Source organism: Diadema antillarum, unplaced genomic scaffold (genome assembly GCF_040938485.1).
Source record: "Diadema antillarum isolate AM-2024a unplaced genomic scaffold, OU_Dant_1.0 scf00000213, whole genome shotgun sequence".
Taxonomy (NCBI): Eukaryota; Metazoa; Echinodermata; class Echinoidea; order Diadematoida; family Diadematidae; genus Diadema; species Diadema antillarum.
This window is the reverse complement of record NW_027271102.1, coordinates 404,804-432,555: the sequence shown is the minus strand read 5'-3', so window position 1 is coordinate 432,555 and position 27,752 is coordinate 404,804. Positions and strand designations below refer to the sequence as shown.

Below are 27,752 nucleotides of genomic sequence, written 5' to 3'. Positions count from 1 at the left end.
CCAGGTTATATCATAGAGATTGACCACTTACCAATACACCATATTGTCACCATTGCAAGACCAATGTCCATCCCGTTGGTCAAAAAAGACCGCGGCCGCGATCCGGTACAGCGCGTTCCGGTTTGCGGCCGGGGTGTTCTGGTTCGCGGCCGCCTCGCGCTTTTGGGTTTTGTCCAGCGCAAAGTGACTTGTTTTTTTCCATCAAGAATGAAACATATCAAACTGTAAATGCTATTTTCCCAATCTATAAATATTAGTTTTGATTAATAAAACTATTTCCTCAAAATTTTCCCCAAATTACTGAATATGAGCCATTGACAAATTGGAAGAGGAAGAGGACTTCAAGGAATATGAGGGACAGCAGAACTGAAGATCAGGGACAGCTATGAGGCACGCCCTTACAAGTCATCAAAGTATATGGATGCGTGATCTTATTTTTCAATTTACTTGTTTTATTAATAAAAAATATATTTTTGTTCTATTTCAAATGCTTTTCTATATTTCTGTACGCTTATTTTGGCTGGCGTTTTACCCCCGGACGCGATATAGAGCAAGCGCCCTCTATGGTGTTCCGGTTCGCGACCTCCCCCCGTTTCCTTCGCGATTCGTCATTTTCAATGTATCGTCCGTGGTGAGTAGTCATCACATTCTAACCCTCCTCTACGATCAATATTTCAACAAGAAAACGACATATAAGGACATGACAGCCGTCTAGCTACGTCCAGAATAGTTGACTTACGTGTTAATAATACCTATAATTCAAGCTCTTGCGGTGAACACCTTGGTTTCCAAGAGATTTTACAGCGACTAGACCTCGCACTGCTGTTAGTCCCAGGTATGTTGATGTTGTGCAGGATATTCTCCGTTGAATGGTGACAAGTTACCGGGCTGCCAGCCCATTGGCCAGATTTTATCAACTGGAGACCGCTGGCCCGGCCGCGAACTGGTGCATGGCCGCGAACTAGTGCACTTACTCTATTCCAAATTACTATTCCACACTGATAGAGTAGGTGGGTAGATGACATACTCCAGTTTGATAGCAAAATAATCACTTTGTAGGTATGACGAGTTCACTTTCTTCGTCAATTCCGCCCACGATTCCGCCGTTTGGGCGCTTTTTCTGGAATCATCCCGCGACACATCACGCATCCAGCACATACCAGACTGGTATGTGCTGGATGCGTGATGTGATGCGACGCGACGTCGCGTCGCGGGATGATTCCAGAGAAAGCGCCCAAACGGTAAGCGGGCTCTAAATGTGCCTGTAAACCACACTATCATCAGCGTATAATCTGACAGATGAACTTGAGATACAGTCCGGCATGACGTTGATTAAGATAAGGAATAGCAGGGGCCCCAAGACACATCCTTGAGGGACTCCTGATGTAACAGGGGATTCCTTGCTCTCCTGGCCATCAATAAGAACAGATTGTGTTCGTGATTGGAGCAGATATCCAATCCAATCATAGTATAACTATACCTGGCCCATTCGCTGTATTCTGTGCACGGCGTCTGGTTGGGTTAGGCTTAGTAGTACAGATTGGAGATCTGTTTCACACTACAAACAAGTTGAGAAAAAGATTCCAGTTATTATTTTTACTCTTTGGGTTAGGGTAAGGGTTAGGGTTAGGGTTTGATGGTTAGGGTTAGGATTAGGGTTAGGGTTTGATGGTTAGGGTTAGGATTAGGGTTAGGTTTAGGGTTAGGGTCCCCAATGTTAGGGTTAGGGTCCCCAATCTGTGTCGTCTAAAAAAAACACGCCGGAGATCCGTCCACATTGGCCATTGAGCCCCACTCCACCATGTGCCACTCACTGCTACTACGGAGCTCCGTAGCTCCCAGAGGATTATGCTCAGTATGACGCAATCAAGTGATCTCTGAATGAGTGACCGCACAATCGGATCGCAGGCATGTGAGTGCTTGACTGTTTGTTGAGCGTTATCTGATACGACGTCGCTGAGCTGTACGAAGTGTTCTAGCACGACAATCATCACGCGTAATATGCTTGCAAGAAGCATGAAATGGTAAGTCGAAAGCAGTCGATCTACGTAGCAGCATATCGACATGACACGACTGGACATCAATGTGTTGCACCGTAGTCCCATATATTCAATCACGCGTCACCTCAAGATACAAGGTACTCTGCTCACATAATGTAGACCGTCTAATTCCACGACGTAACGTTACTGTCGTTAGATTTCTAAATGGCAGCCTTTCTAAATACAGTACTAATGCTATGTAGGACCGTGTAACTATACACAGCCCAGTCGCTGTGTCTGTTACTAACACTGTTAACAGCGTCTGGTCGGGCTAGGGTAGTGGAGTGGTACATCCAATTACCGGACGCTTTTTTTCGTGGCTTTGAATTCCGTACTCGTAACAGAGGATGAAATTTCGGCTAAAAATAACATCACTTATTCACAGACTCCTGGAAATTACGAATTCAGCCAACTAATGTCAATTGTTCACTCCAGTTTTTAGAAAATATGCTTCAAACATAACCCTCTCAAAAAGTTGTCTTTTTGCGCGGTGCAAAATTGCATCAGTCCGGGACACTTGCTCATGAGGACCGCCCCCGCGTACGAGGACTGTCCCTCCTCATGAGGACCTCCCCCCCGCCTCATGAGGCCCCCTGGGGAACGCCTCATGAGGCCCCCCATTCACTTCTTATTCATCTCACATCTGACGTATAAATTGTCGCAACTTTGCACGGTGATTTTTTGTTACACACCATGTCCACGCACTATCCATGATGAAAAGAAGAAAAAATCCTGTCTGTTTTTTTTTTTTCAAAAATCGAGTTTTAATCAACCGATGCAGAGCGCCCATCAGAACACGGGCGCCAGCGCGTTCGCACAATGCAACACTGCCGCACCTAGCGGCCTGATCCGACTAAATATTTTTAATGCTTTTTTCTGCGGCTCTCACCTCTCCGCGCACGAATCAGCCTTGTGAAGCTGAAGTCTGACATCTTTTTACACAAATTCGTAACGAGAAAAATTAAATCAGTACTAACCTGATCTTGTCCATATATTCCAAATTACTATTCCACACTGATAGAGTAGGTGGGTAGATGACATACTCCAGTTTGATAGCAAAATAATCACTTTGTAGGTATGACGAGTTCACTTTCTTCGTCAATTCCGCCCACGATTCCGCCGTTTGGGCGCTTTTTCTGGAATCATCCCGCGACACATCACGCATCCAGCACATACCAGACTGGTATGTGCTGGATGCGTGATGTGATGCGACGCGACGTCGCGTCGCGGGATGATTCCAGAGAAAGCGCCCAAACGGTAAGCGGGCTCTAAATGTGCCTGTAAACCACACTATCATCAGCGTATAATCTGACAGATGAACTTGAGATACAGTCCGGCATGACGTTGATTAAGATAAGGAATAGCAGGGGCCCCAAGACACATCCTTGAGGGACTCCTGATGTAACAGGGGATTCCTTGCTCTCCTGGCCATCAATAAGAACAGATTGTGTTCGTGATTGGAGCAGATATCCAATCCAATCATAGTATAACTATACCTGGCCCATTCGCTGTATTCTGTGCACGGCGTCTGGTTGGGTTAGGCTTAGTAGTACAGATTGGAGATCTGTTTCACACTACAAACAAGTTGAGAAAAAGATTCCAGTTATTATTTTTACTCTGTGGATCATCTATCACTCAGGGTACACGTATTACGATAGATTAAGGGAGCCTAGAGTGAATATTTGTGATGATCCTTTTGAATCTGTAACCATCATGTAAAACAGCTTGCCTTGGATACATCTAAAATTAAGTTAAAGTAAAGATTGCTGAAAATGACTTTAGGATCCAAAAATTAAAAAAAAAATGATTTGTAGATTAGTTACTGGGCTTTACATGGGAAACAGAAGTTGTGTTTTATATTCATGTGGCAAGAGTTCCATATACTCATGTACCCCTCGCTGGTATTGAAAAGAAAATATAGTGATGAAATACATTTAGTGATAAAATATATTTAAAACTGAAAATAGAGAAATTATTAAAGATTTTTGAAATGTAAGATAATTTAGTAAAAGTTACATACCCTTTAGATCATTCAGCTGCACTTGCAGGTAGGGCTAATCTTCTATTGATTAATCCTAGTTGTTGTGTGTACTTTACACTTAGAAACAACAGCTGATTTATTGTCTGAAGTGTAAGTGATAAATGAAAAAAATTAGGTCCGTATGGTTTACTACGTCCAAAGTTTCCTCCAGATTTCATACTGATGCAACTGTTCTCATGATAAAAACAATGAATTCTGATGTTACCAGAGACTCCAACTCTCCCGTTTTCGACGGGAGATCTCCCGCCGAAAGCCTATTTTTGCACAATCTCCCGTTCTCCCGTTTGAGATTTGATTTCTCCTGCCCTGGCTCTGTGTCTCCCGGTGGAAAGGATTTCTTGCTTATTTCCATCGTATGTTGAAAAAATAAGCCTTAGATAGCACCAGAGAACATCTAGAATCCTAGGAACTTCGCGCTTCACACACATAAACTTGGAGTCTCCCGTTTGCTAGGGGTTTCGGGCGGGAGAATCTCCAGATCAGCAGGTGCTTGGGGTTGGAGTCTCTGTGTTACTAATTGCTAGCAAATTGTATAGTCCCAAGAACTAGATGAACACCTTGCGAAATAACCCTGCGAGCTAGTGGTATGTGTGTGATGTAAGGCTCAAGTGTGCACGTATGTGGCTCAGCTCAAGCCTCGATCATGGCAGCAAATTCCTACAGCTAACTCGTAACTAGGTAACGCGCCACAACTAAAAGACAAATTGGCTGTGACCAAAATGCAAACTGTCAACATCAAGGTTATGTGTATTTCACAGAAGATGAGATGTTTTGGTCAGGATTTAAAAATCAGACTAGATTTTAGTGACTTCAGGGTGAGGATTAGAGTTTAAGGTTAGGGTAACATTGATATCAGTGTCCTTGGGTAATGCAAACCCTAGAGTCCTAGGGTAATGCTGACCCAAATGTCCTAGGGTAATGTGGACTCCGGGGACATAGACTGTAACCCCCCTAACCTTCTAGGGTTTGAATTTTAGGCATGTATTTCATGCATCTGATGCCTAGAGGAACATTCCAATTCATAAATGGCTAATCTAGAAGAGGTCCAAGCTGTGCTAGACAGAAAGCTAACTGGCCAAGACTGCATCTATTATGGAGAATAATGAAAGTCAGATGGCTGGCAGCCACTCTGAAGAAAGTTTGTAAATTATACATTGTAGTGCCATGTGGTGATTGCATAATACAGTCAAGCTACATACAAGTCTGCTTCACTGTCAATCTCCTGCAGGTGTGTTGTGGGAGAGTCAGCCTATATAATCAGCACATCCCCGGTTTGATTCCCAAATTTGAGTGTTCAAAAATTATTTTCTCTTTCCCTTCTTTCATAGCTTACATTTACAGGTGTTGAAGCAAGGATAAGTCTTCAAGTGAGTCAAAGAGGGAGAGATCAGAAGGAGAGAGAAAGAGAAAGAGAGTAGAGAAGAGATAGAGAAAAAGTGACAAACTAAGTTTGTTTTCGTTTCATTGTCATTTCTTCATTTAAAAAAAAATCTTGTCATTTACATGTAGTATACCCCCCCCCCCCCCAAAAAAAATAAATAAAAAATTGAGGCACCATTTTTTAATCAACCCATATAAAAAATTTGCCCTTTTTCAGAATGTTAACCTAAAGCTGTTCTAATGCAGTCTTAGAGTATTCGTTTTGGTCAGATTTATCTCTGCATCGTTACAGATGATAAGAACTAAGTTGTATTTCCTTTGAAACCTGTGATTCCTACAAGCTTTAGCTTTTTTTCTTTGGTCTCCTTTACGTTTTTCTGCCTCTTAACATCTACAATATCAGCCCATGATCATTGAAGTGTAATTCTTTACTGTCTATTTCTTTTGTGAATTAAATCTTTTGGTGCATATATTTTCCTGTGTTCACATTAGTCCATGCATCATGGGGACCACTGTGAATGCAGGGATTTGTGATTCATACCACTGTATTGTTTAGTTTTTAGAAATATGAACATTAACTGAACTAAAGTTGGAACTAAAATGATTGCTTGAACAGCAAATTACTGATATACAGACTTAATTTTGCACATCATCATGTAGCAATAGCAGTGTTGCATGAACAATTGTATTTACATTCATTTCTGGACTAGAGGTCTTATATTATACTGTGTGCAGTGGACTGCTGTTATAATGAAGTCCCCAGGACCAGCAGTTTTCTTTCATTGTTTGTATTGAAATTTTGTTATAACTGAATAAATAAGTAAATAAACAAACAGACAAAAACCCTCAAGCGGACAATGTTGGGTTCTGAATTTTAACTTTGTTGTAACCAGAATTTTGTTATAACTGTGTTTGTTACAATGGAAGTGCACTGTATTACTTGTCATGTGCAGTGAGATATAAACCATTTATATTGTCATATCAAAGAGTGGCAACAAACAAGCCAAAGCATTTTGGAGAACTTACCATTAACCTATGAGGGCAAGTGTGTATAATGACATACCTTTGCATTTGATTCTGTTTTTACGTTGCTGAGGTCACTTTGGGCTTGGCAGATCATGAGGTAGACATATCAATACCTCTTTGAATCATCAATATAAATGTTTTGTCTGTTCCCCCTTTGGGTGTATACAGCCTTCATGTATATAATGCTCATGGTGGCAGCAAACTTGGTCCTGTATGAATGAAAATACCGCTAGAGTGTTATGAATCACAATTTTGGTTTACTGTAAAAGTGGATATTTTTGCGCGACTAATTTTTCGCGCCTGGCCAGGTCAGAAGAGTTTCGCGTGTTTTTAATTCCGCGGAATCAAGACATCACGCACAGGAACATATGGCAAGCAAAAATATTTGCGTGCTTTTATTTTCGCGCTAGTTTCTGGTTGCGCGAAATGCGTGAAAATTTCAACACTGCGAAAATTTCCACTTTTACAGTAGTCTTGACTGTTCATCTTTTTTTTTTTTTTGCAATGTCAGCACTAAAGAGGATCATTGAGACCACCAAAAGAAGTGTGTTTGCATTTACCGTAGAGTGGCTATTGAACCAGCTTAAAGTGGTTCAATGTCACCTCCAGACTGTCAGGGGATATGGCTTATAATATGATCACTTTATGGCACCATTATTGACCTTTGGCAATTTTTGGAACTGCAGACTTCTATCTCGGCACTTTGAAACCTGTTCTCTCACTGTTACATGAGTAAGCCAGCTTCAGTGTTATCATTGTGTTAGCTCTTGCCAGGTATCGGTTTGTTTAGCTGGAAGAAATAAAAACAACATAGCCCTGTAAACTTTGAAAAGAAATCATTCAGATCAAGTGTCAGTTCTGTAACAGGCACACACACATACAGGAGCAGTCCTTTATTCAGTTGACAAAAGGTGACTCGTACAGCAGAGACTTTTATGTTCTTTTTTTTCAGTCTTAAATGACCTTTCCAGTCAGAGCTATTTTATGGTTTGAAATGTACATTTATAAATGAATATTATCAGGATGACAAGTATGCCTTTTATCAGTCTCCAGAGGGCTACTTTGAAAGTATTCTGTTCAAGACATTTTGTCAATCTTGGAGCAGATTCTGTTTTACTGTATCGTTTCTCTTTGGTCTGTTTTTATTGCCACAAATCAGACAGGAACCCAAGCAGTGACAGGAGCAACATCTCTGATTGAACATGGCTGCAGACATCCAGAAGCAGGCGGCATCTCTCTTCTCCCAACTCAAGTATGAACACCTTGTGGCAGGCATCAGTGGTGGTGTGCTGTCGACCCTTGTACTCCACCCTCTGGATCTCATCAAGATTCGCTTTCAAGGTTAGACATTTATTTGTTGCTAACTGTCTGCTAAATGTATATTAATGCAATAATAATAATAATAATAATAATAATAATAATAATAATAATAATAATAATAATGATAAAATAGGATTCTGCACATTCTGTAGAACAAAAACTACCGGTAGTGAAGTTTATTTACTGTAGATGTCTCTCTTGCGGGAATTTGTGTTAAAAGTAGCCTGCCAGCCAGTGAAAGCTTGTTAGGAATTACCAAAACTGAAGGTGAGTTATCAAAGATCATGTAAAGAGCACTTTAAATCAAAGTTACACTTAAGCTGTCTAATTGATATGGAAAAACTTTCTTATATGACCTTTGTCTGTATGCTTTTTGTGTTGTTGGAAATGAAAAAAAAAATGAAATCAAATGACATGAAGTGAAGTGAAATGAAATGAAATGAAATGATCACCTCCACCAAAGACATTATGTTTGCCAGCATCAGTGAAATGAAAATGAAATGAAATGAAATTAAAGTGAAATACTTGAGTGCTTCCCCATCCACAAATTATTTGCAATGATTTTCACCTCCACCAAAGACTTTATGTTTGCCAGTATGTGTTTGATGGTTTGGTTGTTTGTCTATACTATAAGAAACTTTATGCAAAGGATTTTATGGATTAGGTCATCTTTTTCAGGGAAGGTCAGAAGTGGGACATGAAATAGGAGGATTGATTTTGATGGTGTACCCAATCACCATCTAGAGCAACAGATGCATATTTCAGAAGTTGTGTGTTATTTGGGAAACTGAGCTGTGGAGGTGTCTACCCTTTGAATACCTTCATAGTACTGTAAAAGTGGGTAATTTTTGTGCCAGTAATTTTTCATGCTCGGCCAAGTATAAAAAGATGAATTTCAAGTTCTTTTGATTCTGCAGACTCAAAATATAAAGTAGTTTTACATTTAACAAGCAAAAGAAAATTGTGCGCTTTTATTTTTGCAATAGTTTCATGTTGCATGAAATGCAAGAAAATTCCCACTTTTACATTTGATAATTTTCACATTTCATTACTTTTACAATGGTTTGTCAGTCTTTTTCAATGGTGCTTTTATTGGTGTTACCTGAATTCTCTTCTGTCCAGTGAGTGATGGTCTCCAGAGTCGGCCAACCTACAATGGCTTGGTCCATGCCTGTCGTAGTATCGTCCAGCAGCGCGGTGTCTTGGGACTGTACCAAGGCGTCATGCCAAATGTGTGGGGCGCTGGGGCATCATGGGGCTTCTACTTCTTTTTGTGAGTAAATATCCGCGATTTGCAATGTGTGAGAATAAGAGGGTATTAACTGTGAGTACAGTGAGTAAGAATTATTGAGTGTGTGAGTGTGTAATGAGGTAGGAGAAGTTCAGTTATCATCATGTTAACAGGTATAACTGTTATAGTGTAGGACATATGTTGTGCTTGAGATTATATGATTGACTATCAGATGTATATCTACCAGTGAAACAATATGTGTGTATGTGTGTGTGTGTGTGTGTGCAATATTTTTGAATACTGGCAGGGGAGGAAACATGCAGAGTGTTCATATGAAGGGTTTTAAATTTTAGTGATCAAGGTTAGAAGTCACAAGACAAGGCATAAAAGCATTTGAAACCCTGAGATGGGAGCATTCATTATGTTCTTAAGAACTCTAGTCATTCGTTATATGGTTTGGTTTATACGCTGTGAGAACACATGCCTTCAATATGTCAAAAAGGGGGGGGGGGGGGGGGACCCATAGGCGTACCCAGGATTTTTTAGAGGGGGGTGTTCAGTGGCATACCGTGGGTCAAGACATTGGGGGGGGGGCACCTCATGGAAGCAACATCAGATTTGCATAACTGTACAATTACATGCGAGCGAGCGGAGCGAGCGAGCTTGAAAATTTTGACATTTTACAGTCCCCAAACTGCCGTTTGTAGCTATATATAATAATATATATATATATATATATATATGTACATATATATATAAATATATATATATTTCCTTTGGAAATTAAGGGGGTTGCACCGGGTGCAACTGCTGGCAGTAACATCAGGAGAAGGGCATAACGATTAAATGCGAGCGAGCGAAGCGAGCGAGCTTGAAAATTTTGACATTTTACAGTCCCCAAACTGCCGTTTGTAGCTATATTTTTTCGCTTTAGAAATTAAGGGGAGGGGGCGCACCGGGCGCAACTGCTGGCAATTACTGACAGCAACATCAGGAGAATTGCATAACGATTAAATGCGAGCGAGCGAAGCGAGCGAGCTTGAAAATTCTAACATTATTTTTACTGTCCCCAAACTGCCGTTTGTAGCTATATTTTTTCGCTTTAGAAATTAAAGGGAGGGGGCGTACCGGGCGCAACTGCTGGCAATTAATGACAGCAACATCAGGGGGGCGTTTCATCAACGAGTTTGTCGGAGTTTTCACCGACAAATTTGCTATCAGCCAATCAGACGCAAGGATTTACACTGACAACTGTTAAAAGCTAATGAAATCCTTGCGTCTGATTGGCTGTTAGCAAATTTGTCGGTGAAAACTCCGACGAACTCGTTGATGAAATGCCCCCCAGGAGAATTGCATAACAATTAAATGCGAGCGAGCGAAGTGAGCGAGCTTGAAAATTTTGACATTTTACAATCCCCAAACTGCCGTTTGTAGCTATATTTTTTCGCTTTAGAAATTAAGGGGAGGGGGCGCACCGGGCGCAACTGCTGGCAATTAATGACAGCAACATCAGGAGAATTGCATAACGATTAAATGCGAGCGAGCGAAGCGAGCGAGCTTGAAAATTTTGACATTTTACAGTCCCAAAACTGCCGTTTGTAGCTATATTTTTTCGCTTTGGATATTTGGGGGGGGGGGGGGCGCATCAGGCGCAACTGCTACTGGCAATTACTGGCAGTAACATCAGGAGAATGGCATATAACGGTTAAATGCGAGCAAGCGAAGCGAACGAGCTTGAAAATTGTGACATTTTACCGTCCAAAAACTGTCGTTTGTATAGCTACATGTATATTATTTTTTTCGCATTGGAGGGAGGGGGCGCCCGGTGCGCCCCCTGGATCCGCCACTGGTAGTCAAGGGTGTCGGTTTATGTTCATGATTGGGGGAGGTATGACCAGCGAGGGGGCGTCGAAGTGACCAAGCGGGAGAAGGATGTCCAAAATCTGCACTTTATATAGAGCATCCCCTAATTTGTTTGTGTTTGTGAGTGTGTGTGTTTCAAAGAGATGGAAAAGTTAGGAAATAGCCAAGGTCAAGTCTTATTATTGGCAATGCAAGGCATTTTAATATAGACTAGTATGTAAAGCAACACTGCAAAATCAATGATCAAGCTCTGATAGCAAATGTGTACAACCTATCAAACATCACATTGCGCAACATTGCAGCGACTCTTTTTGCCATTCCGATATTCTGAGTACACTGCGCACATCTTGCTTGTATTCAAAATGCCAACCAGGAATCACGCTGAATCACAATCTTTTGTCGTCTCCGGGCTTTTTGAACAATGTTATACCTCTTTAATTATATGGTTAAAAGAAATCTTAGAAAAATATCTTTTTTCTCTTGATCATCCTTTCTTGTCGATTTCAAAAGCAGTTTACTAACCCTTGAATTACCATTTTCGTAGGTTTTTTTTTCTTTTTTTTTACCAGCGGATGGGGGGGGGGGGGGGCACGTGCCCCCCATGCCCCCCGTAGTTACGCCACTGTCAGTGGCGTATCTAGGGAAAACGGCGCCCGGGGCAAGCGCGAAAATTGCGCCCCTAATTTCTGAAAAAGTGTTCAACCCCAACCCCATCCCGGTAGGGACTTTAAAGAAGTCCTCATGATATGCTTTTTGAGGGTGATTTAAATGTAATAGGCAACCCTAAATTTTGATATATTTTGGCGAGCGAGCGCAGCGAGCGAGCCGTAAATTTTCATATTTCAGCTTTATACATAACATGGAATTCTTGTCATTTTTGGTTATTAAATCTTCGAATTACAATTCTAATCAATATAGTGACGGCCTTATAGATAACTATTTATACCAACAGTGTTCAACCCCAATCCCATCCCGGTAGGGACTTAAAAAAAAAGTCCACTTGATATGCTTTTTCGAGCACTTAAAAGGGTTTCTTTTGAGGGTGATATAAAATCTGATAAATTTTGATAAATTTTGGCGAGCGAGCGCAGCGAGCGAGCCGACAATTTTTGTATTTCACCTTACAAAACATGGAATTCTTGTCATTTTTGGTTATTAAATCTTACAATTCTAATCAAGATATAGTGACGGCTTCATAGATAACGATTTATGCCAACAAAGTAAGGACTTGGAAAAATCCTCTAAATTACTACGAGTGAGTGAGCCGAAATTGTTATATTTCCACGTCATCATTACGTTTTGTTCTTCTTATTTTTTTTTTTGATAAATCTTGGCGAGCGGGCGCAGCGAGCGAGCCGAAAATTTTTATATTTCAGCGTTACAAAACATGGAATTCATGTTTTGTTTTTATCTTGTTTGATTTGGTTTTCTGCCCCCCCCCCCCCCCATTCTCCTTCCCCCCGTCCGGGCTAGGGTTTTTTCTTCTTCTTCTTCTTCTTCATTTTCTTCGTCGGTTTTTCTTCTTCTTCTTCTTCTTCTTTTTCTCGTTTTTTTTTCCACGAGCCCCTCTTGCCCCCCCCCCCCCAGATACGCCACTGTTGATAGTTGATACTACTAACTTAGCATGCAATGTGCCTATAATAGGCTGCAGCGCAGCATGCATTGTACACACATAATATTATGCATCATACACAATTTACGGGATACCGCGTACGGTATAATACCAGTAAACGGTGAACATTATGCGCAATGTATCTTCGCGATTCGGCCAGAAAGCAAAGCAGGGATCGGGAATGTCTACTGTTTGCGCGTCAGCTTCGCGCGCGGTGCAGTAACGTAGCAACACGTACTGTACACGAGTTCTTTAGTGCGTATAATATTATGTAACTCCATAATGTATCATCATCCACACAAACATTAAGATAAAACAAGGAAGAGAGAGAGAAAATGAACGCAAAAGAAAGGAAAGGCGGAATTCAAAACGGAAATAAAAGCGGTAAAGACAGCTTTTATTTCATTTGCCAACATCTAAACATTGCTGAAGAGGGGTGTTGAATAGCTCAAACACCTCCTTTTTGCCCAAGGGAGGTGTTTGAACACCTCAAACACCCCCATTTTGGCAAAGGGGGGTGTTTGAACACCCAAAACACCCCCATTTTGGCAAAGGGGGGTGTTTGAACACCCAAAACACCCCCCCTCGGTACGCCCTTGGGGGGACCCAATGGCAGCTTTGCTGAGCCTGAAGCACAAATTGTATTCCAGGACTCAAGACCTCTTGTGAAAATTTGTTCTGCATAAATGCATTTAAGCTTACTCCACCAGCCAAACTTTGGCAGCCTTAAATTTTACAGGATAAGATAAACTGAATTGGAAATAGAGAATAGTAAGCAAATAATCAACGTTGGTGAAGGTGATGGGACAAACTATCACTTCCGAGGCAATCTGGATGTACAATGTAGCTATCTTTCCGAAGCGCAGCTGAGGAAAGATAGCGTACACATTGAGATCGCCGAGGAAGTGATAGTTTGTCTCATTGCCTGAAACTAAAAGTTGATTATTTGCTTTATATTCCCCATCTAGGGTCCTAGAAATTCCCATTTTATTCCACATCTGAAACCGTTTTAGCTGTCTTTAGGTATCCTTAGGGCTTAGGCTACGTAGTTTACTTTAGACGTGTGCGCGTAGATGACAAAACAATGAATTTGCTGGTGCGCGCCACCGAAGTGAAAGTGCGTTGCACTGTGGACTATCAAGTGACCTAGTTAAATGATAGTCCACAGTGCAACGCACTTTTATTTCGTGCGTACTCATCTCGCGTTAGGACTGTATGGACTGAAGAGATCAGCGAAACAAAAGGGATTATCAACATAGAGTGTAACGAACTTTTCTTCTCAGGTGATGTGATGGGCAAAACTACGCTTTATCATGTGATCAGCTCTTGACCAATCCTATAGAAAGATTCTTAGTACCGTATGTGGAATATAAAAACAACTATTGACTCAAGTTTCAATAAGTGACATGCAGTTTGAAAGGATCAGTAGGTAAAAAAAAATCATGGAGAGAGAAACTTTAACTAAAAAAACCAAGTAGTGCTACCCCCTCCCCTCTGTAGCATGTATGTACACCAGTCTACATTTTAAATAAAGATTGGTGTAAGAAATGTATTAGAAATGAGCTACTACAGAGCCTTGTTGAGAGAAAAGAATATTTGCATCGATAACTTAGCAGTGTACGTCTCTCTGTCTTGTTGCCATAGTTACAATGCTATCAAGGCCTACATGCAGGGGGACAGCACGGTACCTCTTGGTGCTGGACATCACATGCTAGCCGCTGCCCAATCAGGTAGGAGTCCTCATAAAACTGAAGAAGATTGGCCTTGTTTTGTCCAACATCGTTTACTACACAGCTATTGACTTAACCCTATTCCCACTGGGGGGAGGCCATTTTGGCCCCCCCCTCAACGTTTCGCGTGATTATTCCGCAATGCATAATGCTCTCAGCGCAAAATTTTATGACTTTTTTCTTTCAAGTATCGCGCAACTTTTGAGACCAAATTTGTCGCTCCCGGGCATACCGTTTTGAAGCCACGCCCCTTTGAAAAAAATTTGTTGACCTAAAAATTGGTCAAAAACAAGATTTTGTGTACAAATCCAATGTAAATTGTGTTTTTGCAATTAATTCACATAATAATAAATATTTTTACTTTCAATGGCTGATAATGATTTATTTCAGCCTGATTATGCTTTAAAAAGTTTCTGCGACAAATTCTGATGAAAAAAACAAGAAAAACAAAAAGAAAAAAAACTGAGAAATACATAAGAAATTCAATAAACAATGAAATACATAAGAAATAATTATGAATCCGAATTTTCGCTTCAATATTATTGTTAAGGACATTGAAAAGAATATATTCACCAAAAATTAGAAGTCTTGGAGCTTTATTTTTTTATTTATAGGCAAAAAATGATTTTTGCATAAATTAGCATAAATTAATTACTATAAAATACATAAATTTAATATTTGAAAAATCTAAGTATACAGTCATGTAGATTACATTGGCCTCTACCTTACTGCAAATTTTCGCGAGGATCGCGCGATCCATAACCGAGATCTGAAGGGGGGACCAAAAAGGCCCCCCCCCCCCCCCCCCCGGGTGGTTTCAAGTCCCTCAAAAAACCCGGTGGGATTAGGGTTAAGAGTGGTGCTACTAATGTTTCAAGACCACTTATAATGTGTTGAGACTGAAATTATTTAACACTTCTCAAATATATTGATTGATATTGAAGACAAAATAGCCAATATGCTTATTGCAGAAAAATAGTAGAGTAGTAAATTCATCCCTTTTGATAGATTTCATCATACATCACAGATGCACACAGTAAGAGTGTGCTGTGAATGGGAGACATGTGAATATGAGATTTTTTTATTTTTTTATTTTTTTAACTCTTACTCTCTCTTTTTTAGGTCATGTGACATAGGCCTTTCCCCACGCTCAATATCTTATTATGAGAATGCATTTTCAGAAAATCTATGTAACTTAATATTGTTTTTTTTTTTTCTCAAGTTATGCATGGACATGAAAGCTGCAAAAATCTACAGGAATTCTGGGAGATATTATTTTTTATATGAGTACCTCCCTTCTTCAATGTTCTTTAATGAAATATCCATGTGTTTCATATTTCAAAAAGGTGTTTTGACGCTGTGTATGACCAATCCCATCTGGGTGGTGAAGACTCGGCTGTGCCTGCAGTACGATGGAATCGACAAGGGAGGGGTAAAGGAAAACAAAGGGACAGTGTATCGAGGCATGTGGGACGCCCTCACAAAGATCTACCGGTACGAAGGCTTCCGTGGCCTGTATAAGGTAAGTGTTGTAGAGCTACAGTATGTACATGTACTTTACACCACACTGTTCAGAGAATAGTGAAATAGTTTAGCAGTATATAGCTCAGAGCACAGGTGCAAAAATGGGAAATGGAGACAGTTCTTGCAGATGATTAGAATGGATGAGCCCTTGTGAGAATGACAGGAAATATTGACAGTCTGGAGACATGTTATAATTTTTATTGAACTTGTACATAAAGCTAGAGTTGGTAGCAGCTGATAAGTCAGTTACATGGTGCATCATTAAAAAAAAAAAACAGAAGAAGAAATCATAACTCAAAGTGTGTGATATTTTCAATGCATCAGTCAATTACAGTGTATGTCACGGGACACCAGAATAGTTAAGAAAGTGTTCATTATTATTGTTCATTTTTTGTAGTGATTTGACATTACAGTTTTATCTTTAAGACATTCTATGCCATGCCCCACATTTTTTATTTCATTTATTTATTTATTTATTTATTTTTTGCTGCTAAAAACAAAGTGCATGCACAGATAGCATAGTACTATACAGCCTAATGTGCATGTGAGCATCAAAGTAATGCAGCTAGAAAGCGGCTTCCACGAATCATGTCCAGTGATTGAATCCGTTGCACATTGGATAATATTGTGTATGCAGACAGAAAAAACTTGCATTGTTAGGTAGTATATATGTCAGAATTAAATATAGTAACACATTTCTTTCTTTGAACAGGGTATGATCCCCGGTATCTTTGGTGTGTCTCATGGGGCACTTCAGTTCATGGCATATGAGGAGCTGAAGAAGACGTACAATAGCCACATGAACCTTCCACCGAACGGACAGCTGGTAAGATATGAATCCTTTTAAACAGTGAAACCCCGTTATAACGAGGTCTGTGGGACCAGCGATATTACCTCGTTATAACCGGTACCTCGTTATAACCGTACGCATCAAAAACAAAGACAAACATAAGCATGATGTCATATACCCATCAATCAAACTTAGGAACATCCTTTGCGTTGTTATTACACAATTATGAGAGAGTTAAGGGAAATTATTAGTGAATTGATACAAATAAGATGAAAAAAGTAGAGGTTGAAATGCGTTACTAGTAAGTCTTTATTTTTCTTCCAAATATCTCTTAGCATAATAGTTGCACATACGTAGAAGTAGGCCTACTCGGCAGAATCATATTCGTGATTCTTTCTACACCTATCTCTTCCTCTTGTATTGAGCCATTCTGAAAGAATTATGTTTTTTTTTTTTTCATTTGTGAAATGCCTTGTAAATTTACAATGAACAAAATCAGATTGTATAAAATGCGCTTGTTAAGTTTTTCTAAACACCAAATAGAGTAACATACAGTATTGTACATACTTTGTTTACCATAACTTGCGAGGTATTTTACGCTGTTGGTGCCCAGCGGGAATGCGATGCTTTCATGAATCATTTCGGCTGTAATCCTATACAGTGTATGATTGTTTCGTCCGAACCTTCTTTATTTTATTCCAAAAATCTCTTCGCGTTTTGTACATCCATTCTTGAAAAATATGTGACAGGATTGAATGTGGAAGGTTGTGATCCTTTTTACGCAAATCTGTACCTGTTGGTGCCCAGCGGGAATGCGATGATTTCATGAATCATTTCGGCTGTCATGGCTGTTATCTTATACAATGTGTGATCGTTGAGCCTGAAGGGATTTGAAATGCGTTGTTTATTTTCCTCTGAATATTTCTTCGTGTTTTGTACATCCGTTCTTGAAAAATATGTGACAGGATTGAATTTGGAAGGTTCTGATCCTTTTTACGCAAATTAGTGAATTGCAGTGTTACTTGATAATGAACAAACCCAGGTCTATTCAAACTGTTAAATGCATGTTTTTCTTTTTCTGAACACTGACTCAATTGAAAGTAGATTAACATGCATTATTCAACTATTTTTACGCTACTTTCATCCGGCGGGGATCGCTATGAATTCATTAATTATTTCGGCTTCAATCATATACACTCATATTTATCGGCCAGCAAAACAACTGGAAGTCGGAACTAAAAATAGAAAGGACATAGTGATGAGTTGCACACGCATTCTAATTGTCCATTTTTGGCCACGAGTGTCGCTACATGAAAAGTTTTTGAATGCGTTTTTTTTTTTTTTCTCGTTGCGGTGTGGTCTGACGTAATATCACGCACACGTATCTCGAGAAAAAGAAAATCGAATTCAATAACTTAAAGGAACATTGGAAGGTATATCAGTGTCTTATCGCGTGGTTTAGAAGAAAACATGGAAGGAACGGTACTCTGCAAAGCGGGAAAGAGACTTGGATAGCTAAATTCGGTTTTCAATGTTTCGTTTGTCGCGTGCGTTTGAAAGCAGCAACTCAAGAAAATGGAAGCTCGTTATATCCGATCAAATTGCTTATGTTTTTCTTCATCATGATGCACAGAAATTGTCCTCGTTATAACCGATTCGTTCTGCCATAGGTTTACACGCAAAGGAAAATGGGACTGACGCGATCACCTCGTTATAAGTGGTTCCTCATTATAACCGAACTCGTTATAACGGGGTTTCACTGTACCAGTATTCATCAAGGAGGTGCAATCAATATCATGGCTGTGAGACATGGATATTGCCTTCTACGTCTTACCCTTGAGCAACTTAATTTCTGTCATGTAACGGTCACCATTTATAGTGGGAAAAAAGAGTTTTAAGCCATTGACCAAACATTGCTTTCTAGAGAAAGAGTGTGCCTTCAGAAATGATAATACATATGTAGCTGTTTTATTTCAGGTTGATTTTTTTTTTCTTGTGTGTGTGATACAGTCTTGTCTACAATTCTTGATGAACATAGCTTGTTTTGACTACGTACCCTCATAATGAAATAATCCTACTGTATCTCCATATATTTAGCAAGTCTAACTTTTCACAAATTGGAACTTCCCAACAATTTTGAGAGTAGACAAATTTGTGATTGTGGAGTACAGTCATGAAGGGGGAGCTATGTCCATGACATCAGATACATGTCTGGATCGGAGTTGATATTTTAGTGTGTTTTTAATTTGTGATCAGCACCCAGCTCGCAAAATTTGCAAAAATAAACTCCCCATAAAATGTGTGGTGTATACAACAGGGGCAGATCAATGAATTCCATAAATGGGAGGCGCCTTTACAAAATTAAAGGGGGGCACATGTACCCCCCATTTTTTCTTTTTATTTCTTTTGTTTTGACCAAAAATACAGAGGGGGCGTGCGCCCGGTGCTCCCCTCTCTGGATCTGCCACTGTACAATATATGATAGCACTCTGTAAAGTTTGATATCTATTCCCCCCCCCCCCCCATAACTTCCAATTTGACTGATGGTGTCATGAAATACAATCAACTCTGCAGTAGTTCTGTTACAGTTTTGCTAACATGCAGAGACTCTAATTATTTCACAGATTGCTCATGTAATACTCTTAGGATGAGTATGAAATGACATTTTCTGTGCAAGGTTTCAAAGACACCTCGATATCAAGCTACCTACCATCCATCCATCTATCCATCCATCCATCCATCCATCCATCCTTCCATAGATTCTATCCATCCTTCCATCCATCCAGTATCTATCCTCCTTACTCTCTGTCCATCCATCCATCTATTATACTATTATTTCTATCTGTTTATCTATCTGTCTATCTATCTATCTATCTATCTATCTATCTATCTATCTATATATCTATCTAACTATCTGTCTGTCTATTTATCTATCTGTGGATTCCATTCCTTCAGCCCTTTAAGATTAAACACTTTAGAAAGTAAGTTCTCTACTGAGTAGTAGGTAGGTGGAAATGCATCTTATCTGTCTAATGAGATTCCACCTAGTCTCGTATGTGTAATTACAATTGTAAAATAAAATGATAATGATTAGTCTCATGTTTATGTTGTATTTATTTCTTTGCAAAGGGAGCCATGGAGTACATCACATTTGCAGCTCTTTCCAAGATGTTTGCAGTGGTGACCACCTACCCATATCAAGTGGTACGGTCCAGGCTGCAGGACCAACATGCAAAGTATAATAGTGTCCTTGGAACTGTCAAAACCACCTACAGGTAAGTCAAGTATTATTAGCACATTCTGTTGTGAGGAAACTCCTAAGCCGAAAAACTCAATAGTATGAAGAAATACTGTTAACCCAAAAGTCATGATGCTTCCACCAAAGCATATCCTGTTCATTTCCACCTGTTTTGTCATAATGATAAAAGGCTGTGCTTCTCAACCTTTTTCAACCCGAAGGCCAGTTTGGCTCCTACAGGTTTTTTTATTGTTTTATTTTTTATGCCCAGTTAGATTTAATACAAATCTTTCATATTTCATTTTTGGCTGACATTTCAGCTCACTTTGCTGGAGCTTTGCGGCCCATCGATGTGGCCGTGATCCATCCACCGGTTGAGAAGCACAGCTATGAAGCATATCTGTCGTTCATATTACTCATCAAATTTAAGATCACTCCATCACTCCACTGTCATAATGAAAGTGAGGCTAGGTATTAGTTTGTGAAACTAGATATTGTGAGCATGATATTTCTATTTTCTTTATACATGTATCAAAAATATTCAGCATGTCATACTGTTAATGCCAAATATTTCGTGAGGTTTTTATTTTTTGCGAGTCGGGTGCTATGCGCTAAATTAAAGACACATGAAAGTATTGACTCGATCACACTGTGAATGTGACGTACGCGTATACATTTTTCCATTAGGTACAGGACTCCATGATCACGAATTTAAACACTTGCAAAATTGTCAGGAAGTTCCGATTTATTAGAATTTAGACTCGCTAAATATATGGCATATACAGTAACTCTCGTTATCAGCATTGTGATTTTAGACAATTTCTCAGTTTGTCCTTTCTCTCAAATGGCTTCTTTTTCAGAAAAAGTAAAGCATTATACTATTTTGTCTTTTTATTTATTCCCAAAGTGCCGTATGAGCTCCCAAGAAGTGAAACATTTATTTCATCTAGTAATGCCTTTGTATCGTTTTTCCTGCTGAAGGGGTGAAGGTTGGCGAGGATTCTACAAGGGACTGCTCCCTAACCTCCTGCGCGTGACACCAGCCACCTGCATCACATTCGTCGTCTACGAGAAAATCTCCCATGCCCTCCTGCCAAAACGATGATGATAGACCCACCGTAGCCTCGCGGGAGGAAAGTGTCTCAAGGGAGAGGCATGCCGATAATTGATTGGCAGGATTAATCCCACAAATTGTGGAGAAGTGGCTTGTGTGTGTGTGTGGCTTTGGGAAATCTTCTCAGGTACTGGCACTCAGAATGAATTGTTGCCCATAAGCAGTAAAGAGTGTTTGTGACTTTCAAGGTTTGAAGGATGGTGTGTGATATCAGAAAGAGTAGGATTAAAGCTGTCTTTATTGACAGTGGCTCTATAAACAACTCTTTGTGATGATTGACAGAAATTTTGTCGTTATCTTAAAGGGATGGTACAGTTTGGTTGAGATGGGGCTTCAGGTTTCCATCATTTTTTGATGATGATTTTTTTGAGATAATGAGAAACCTCTCATGAAATATGAAAGAGCATCATAATTCTAAGAGGAATTCAAAGTTTGTTTAGTAATGGAAATTGGTTTTGAAATGGCTGAGATATCCGAAACAAAGCAATCCTAATAAAAGGTTGGATCCACCTTTTATTAGGATCGCTTTGTTTTTTATGCCTCCGCAACGAAGTGGCCGGAGGCATTATGTTTTCGGGTCGTCCGTCCGTCCGTCCGTCCGTACGTCCGTCCGTCCGTCCGTCCGTACGTCCGTCCGTCCCGTTTTGTTTTTGTCGATATCTCAAGAACCGTGTGGTGGTTTTACATCAAACTTGGTATGAGGGTATATCCTTGGGGGATAGTACTTTGTGTGGATTTTAGGGTCACAGGGTCAAAGGTCAAAGGTCACAGGTTATTTTGTGAAAAAAAAAATGAAATTTCATGTTTTTCTCCATATCTCGCAAATGGTTCAAGGTATCTTCATGGAACTTAGTATATATGCTTGTACCGATGGGCAGTGATTACCTAGGGAAGTTGGGGGTCATGGGTCAAAGGTCAGGGGGTCAAAGGTCGAGGTCAACTCCTCAAAATATCACTACTTTCCTTCAAATGCAATATGCCTGAAGGTTTTTTTTTTTTTTAACTTGATGTATGGCATGTATTACCCAATATATATTTTTGGGGAAGTTTCTTGCCTAAAGGTCAAAGGTCAAAAGGTAAAAGGTCAAGTGAAAGTGCTAAATTGCACTTGTTCCTCCATATCTCGAAAGTAACTCAAGGTATCATCATGAAACTTACATATTTATGCATGTTCAACCTAACAGTGATTCTCTTTGGAACTGTGAGGTCAAAGGTCAAAGACCAGGTTTAGATAATGCTATTTTCCCATTTGATACTGAAATTATACTTTTTCTCAATACCTTGAAAATTACTCAATGCATAAACTTATAAAAGGGTCAAAAGTCAAGTAAAAATCATCAATTCCCCAAATACCTGCACTCTTACATTTTAATCATTCATCCAATTGAACCTAGTTCTAGGAAAGTGAACATTCAGCACATTTGTGTCAAACCTGTCATTTTAATATTTTGCCAATTGTGTGAAACTGTCATCACACATTGTCAAGACATTGTACTATAGACCTATTAGGAGAACCATGCATTATGGCGGAGGCATATCAGTAGCCGTAGCGATATATCTAGTTTGATATTTCAGCAAGATTTTCAGACAGATTTTCATCATATGAACTTTTAATTCCTCATAAAATTGTATGCTCTTTAACACAGATCATTAAGTGGTTTCTAAGTATCTTGCAAAACATTAAAGGCTGAATCCTCACCTCAATCAATACTTTACCATCCCTTTAAATCAGTTACATGAAATCTTTTTTTTTTCCCTCAAATTGTTAGTTATACATGTCATCTCGTGTGTTTGGATAAGCCAGTTCCAGTTGTTGGTGTAGAGATAACACAGGAAAGGCTACCTGGTATCAATGTTTGATTCAACGAGTCATTGTCTCACATTCTGACTTTGTTTGTCAGTAATATTGTATGTAAAGCTCATGCTGAAATCAGAGAATATGTGCATAATAATAATTAAAAAGACCATGTTTAGCCTAGTATGCAATCTACTGAAAGAATGTTGATGACATGAAGTGTGGGTCAAGGAAGGGTTAGGAATAGTGATGCAGAATGAGCTACCGTCATGGGTTCTTATTCAAGGAACATTGGCACAAGAATCAGTACCAATGTAAGAGGTACAGTGCATTATAGTCATTGCTTGTTCTTGAAGAATCAATAAAAATTGTTATGTTAACCCAAACTTTGTGGGAATCACATTTAGAAAGCAACTCACTGTGTCCTGAAATGATGGGAAATCTGATATATTACCACTTTCCACTCTTTGTCACAAAGTAACTGAAATCAGGACACATCATGGGGCAACATTAAAGTAATATGTAAAATTTAAGCTCTATTTGATTTCATTTTTTCATTGATGACAAAGATGATTTCAAATAATAGTTAAGGGTGAACATTTAGACAAGAAAGCTGTTTGAGACAAACCAGATGCCAGTCATATTTTATCTACAATGAATTTTACTTACCCATTTATTGTGTTGGTAGATTTTAAGTGGACGCAGCCTGCTGATAGTGTTTGATATACAAATGTACTTCTTATCCCATGATACAGAAAATAATGGATTGTGCTCAATAAAGTTACATAAATATCATGAGAGCTCTCCTTTAATTACGAATCAGAAGTATACTAGAAATGTTGCATCTCCTACCATTTAGACAGATTTAAAGGGATAGTACAGTAGTGGTGGAGATGAGAATTGGGCTTTTAACTTTTTGCGAGATACCAAGAAAGCACATATTATATAGTACAGAGCATACTATTTTAAGAGGAATTCAAAGGTTATTTGATGAAAATCGGGTTTGGAATGTCTGAAACATCCAAAAACAAAGTAAAACAAAGTGATCGTAATAAAGTGTGGGTCCCACACTTTATTGAATTGCTCTTTTTTGGATAACTCAGCCATTTGAAAACCAATTTTCATCAAATAAACATTCAATTCCTCATAGAATTACATGCTCTTTCATATTCTATAAGAGGTTTCTCATTATCTCACCAAAAAATGTTACAAACCTGAAATTAGGTCTCAACCAAAACTATACGATCCCTTTAAAGAGGAAACCAAAAAAAAAAAAAAAAAAAAAGAGAGAAAAATATGTAAGGACAGTTCTCTGTTAGTTTGAATTATATCCCACCTATAAGTAGAAAACAAAATTAACTGTCACCAAATCTAATGATACTGAGATTTATCCCCATCCCTTCAAACTGTGGAAATCTCATCATAAGGGCAAAACATGTGTGATCAATCTGTGTATCTTTACAAATTGCATATACTCACAGGAACTGAGGAGAACTTTCAACCCAGTCAGGCATGTTATTGCTTATTTCCCAATTTTTGTAGATCTGCCATTACATTTTGCTTATCTCCACTGGTGTAGTGACATGTCTTTCAGGGCCTTTTAATTATTCCTGCTTCTGAAATTTATGTGGAAAGGCGAGTTTAAAGAATTCAGGTAGAAATTGGTTATAAGTACAAATCAATTGACTACACATAATTGGAATATGACTTGCATTTTGACTTCATTTCAAAGTTGTTTTTGTTTGATACTTTTACATCTGATGTTTTAAACTATCATTTTATGGTATCATTTGTGAAGTTTGGCTATCATTACCCCTGAATTTGTCATACTGTAGAACTTTTCATTTATATTTGAAGTTTTATTATCAAGCTTGTCCTTAAGAAATATGATTAGTAGATCTACTTGTTTGAGTTTAATGTGAAGATGTAGTCACCTTGTAAGTACGGATGGGAATATTTTTTCTACCTTTGTAGTTTGTTTTCTTTTTTGGTGGTAGATTTTGTATGGACCTATAAAAGGAATTGTAGAACAGTACAATGTATTTCTTTTTTCTTGCATATCTTGTAGCTTAATCTCCATTAATGTCTGTTTACCTGAAAACTTCTGTAGTAAGACTTGCAGAAGAATTACTCTGGTACATTTCAACTTTGCTTTTGAAATATATACTGGTTTTCTCGACTGCAAGACCTAGATTTCATCACCTACATGTAAAGTATTATTTCATACATCAGATATCCATTATGTACTGAAAGTTTTAACTTGCATGAAAGTTGCTGCATTATCCTCTAAATGTCATATGTCAAATGTTTTTTTTTTTTTTTTTTTTTTTTCTTAGTGCCTATCTAACCCCATAACACAACCATTTGATGTAAAAACTCTCTTTAACAAAGACTTGGGAATGTAGTGGTACGCCATTTAAAGATCTTTAAATTGAATATACATTGTACTGTATAATCAAAATTATGATAATGTTGTGATACAGTTTGTTTTCATAGGCTTCTCAAACCAATACTGGAAAACCACATCTGGGGACTTGAGCAACCTCATGGGACACACTAGTACATGTACTTGAAGTATACATTGTCACATACACTTGTACATACATGTACTTGATAGTACAAATGTATCACCACCCTACCGCAAACAAATAAGTATGAATGAACTTAGAGAGGGTTCCTATTTAAACCAAAAAGGTACATCTACACTAAAAACTATTTTGACTTCATGTTTATCAAATTAGGAGTACAACATGTACCAGGTATTGATGGAAAGTGAGGGTCATTCAAGTTCATTCAAATGAGTCTTCTGTATGTCTATATGCATATTTATGGGAGGTGTGAATAGTTGTAAACCAGTTTTTCCAGATACAGTTCTGCCTTGGAAGCATATGCTGTGTCAATTACTGGATCACAAATTATCTTCACATTGTGCACTGTTGGTGTTACTCAGTATACCATACTGCATCGTTTGTCTTGGAAATTTATACGTGGGCATGTGGATGCCCACTTCAACAGTACGGCATACAAATGACATCTTATGATCTGTTGATGCCTTGTGATATTAACGCAGCAATGGATGTGCTTCATAACACTGCTACACTGCCCCCGTGCTGTGAGACCACCTTAAAAGACAATGTCACACAGCTACTCAGCTGCCAATAAATCTTTGCATGATCCATTTCAGATAAATTAAAACTTTTATATCTTGTGCGTGCTTTGAGTATGGGACAAATATGTGCCTTCTGATCTGTTACTTCGTCTCATATGTGGCCCCATATGTGCACAATAGTGGTAGTTACCACTGTGACCTTCATGCCAACATCCTGACCTGCTTTATTTTCTACATTACTTGGTAATTGGTATATCTTGCTCTAGCAGTTTGGATTGGATGGTAGACCTAATCACATGGTTATCAACTGCAAGCTGTCATAGGCTTGAGTGGGCAAAGCTGCAAGAGGTGCAAAACCTTGGTGCAATGATTTGGTGTCACAAGTCTTGTGAATGATCTCAATATGTATATGAATGAAATGGAAATAAAGAATATTTCATGGTATACATTGCTCTGACTTTGCAGGTGTCATTGATACTGTATCTCAGTTCGTGTTTTTGTGAACAGTTTTGTATTTTTTGTATTTTTTTTTTTGACAGTGGTGAGAACATGAGTTAGTATGAAATAGGTTGTACAAACTAAATTGGTGGCAACTACAACCAATAATCATATACCGGTAAACATAAAATAGGGACTTAGAGATAGAGACAGCAATGGCAAAAACGGTCCTATGAAGAGAAACAGAAAGCATGACCGAGCAGGGCAAAGATGTTTGTGGACAATCAGAGGAATCAAGACATTAAAGGGATGGTACAGTTTTGGTTTGGATGGGGCTGCAGGTTTCCAACTTTTTTGTGTGTGTTTGCGAGATGAGAAACACATAATTAGTAGAGGAATTCATAGTTTATTTGATGAAAATTGATCTTGAAATGGCTGAGACATAAAAAAAAAAAGTGATCCTGATAAAATGCAACAGGCCCAAACTTTTAGGAAGATCTTTGCCTATGCATAGCTCAGTTTTGAGGGCTGATCTACCACTTGCAAATGTACAGTACATGTATGGGTCTAGGGCAATTACCCCAGACCTTTCCCCTGACCTGAACCTAATCCGAACCCAAACTTTAACCCTAAACCTAACCCTAATCCTTACTCCAACCTTATTACATGTGTACTAACCAGTTCAAATTCATGAAATTCTTCCGTCGAGATGTTTTCATTGCAACTGATTGACAAATTGCCTTACATCGACGTAAATAAGCACTGAATTGATCAGTGTTTTTCAGTAGTAGCCATGATAAAAAATCATGGCGTACATACTGGCTTATACTAAAAAACACTGATCAATTCAGCACTTATTTACGTCGACTTAGGGCAATTTGTCAATCAGTACTAACCAGTATTTAGCCAGGGGGTAATTGCCCTGATATGACAAATATTGCAAAAGTCAGAAATTGTCCCTTCAGCTTGGCCACTTTATGGAGGATTTTTGTGCAGGGCAGTCATGTACAAAGAAGTCAAAGGATTTGTCTGCAGTGTTACATACTAAAGTAACCAGTGCAAACTTACCTTTTTTTTTTACAATCATGAACAAGCTTATCTTTTTTTATCACGATAGCCCAACAGAGGTCCGTTTTGGAATTAATTCTGAATAACAAGCAAATTAAGGCAGACACATCTACAGACACATGCATAACCTCATCATATCCCTACTCTCATATGCACTGCAACTCGTGTGCATTCATGGTATAACTTATTACCTCCTGTACATGTACATTTGTATCCCCATTGTCACACTATCCCTTCTTGTCTTCTCTCCCCTCATTGTTCTGCATTGTATGTTTGTACCACATTCTGTTGACCTTCTGTTCTTACGGCATTCGCCACTGCTATGTACGTGTATACACTGTATCAAGCATCTTGTTCAGCCCATTCTTATTGGTCTGCTCATTATGAAAGCTGTGTGTGTCCTACAACTTAGCACACTTCATGTATATGTATGA

At 38.9% G+C, this 27,752-nt stretch overlaps 1 protein-coding gene across 1 annotated transcript; it reads left to right on the top strand.

Annotated features, from left to right (window-relative positions):
• Positions 1-1,896: 1,896 nt before the first annotated feature.
• LOC139724421 (solute carrier family 25 member 32-like) lies at positions 1,897-21,332 on the top strand. Its single transcript, XM_071635566.1, has 8 exons — positions 1,897-2,024; positions 7,646-7,827; positions 8,929-9,079; positions 14,157-14,242; positions 15,589-15,764; positions 16,479-16,592; positions 19,686-19,831; positions 20,776-21,332. The coding sequence occupies exons 2-8, from the start codon at positions 7,689-7,691 to the stop codon at positions 20,897-20,899; spliced, it is 936 nt and encodes a 311-aa protein (XP_071491667.1). The 5' UTR covers positions 1,897-2,024; positions 7,646-7,688; the 3' UTR covers positions 20,900-21,332.
• The last annotated feature ends 6,420 nt before the right edge of the window (positions 21,333-27,752 follow it).

Excerpts from the sequence above, each read along its gene's own strand:
- LOC139724421 (XM_071635566.1), top strand. The coding sequence starts at position 7,689 with ATGGCTGCAGACATCCAGAAGCAGGCGGCATCTCTCTTCTCCCAACTC. Across the intron at positions 14,243-15,588 it reads GCTAGCCGCTGCCCAATCAG|GTGTTTTGACGCTGTGTATG; the intron begins GTAGGAGTCCTC and ends TATTTCAAAAAG. Across the intron at positions 19,832-20,775 it reads ACTGTCAAAACCACCTACAG|GGGTGAAGGTTGGCGAGGAT; the intron begins GTAAGTCAAGTA and ends TTCCTGCTGAAG.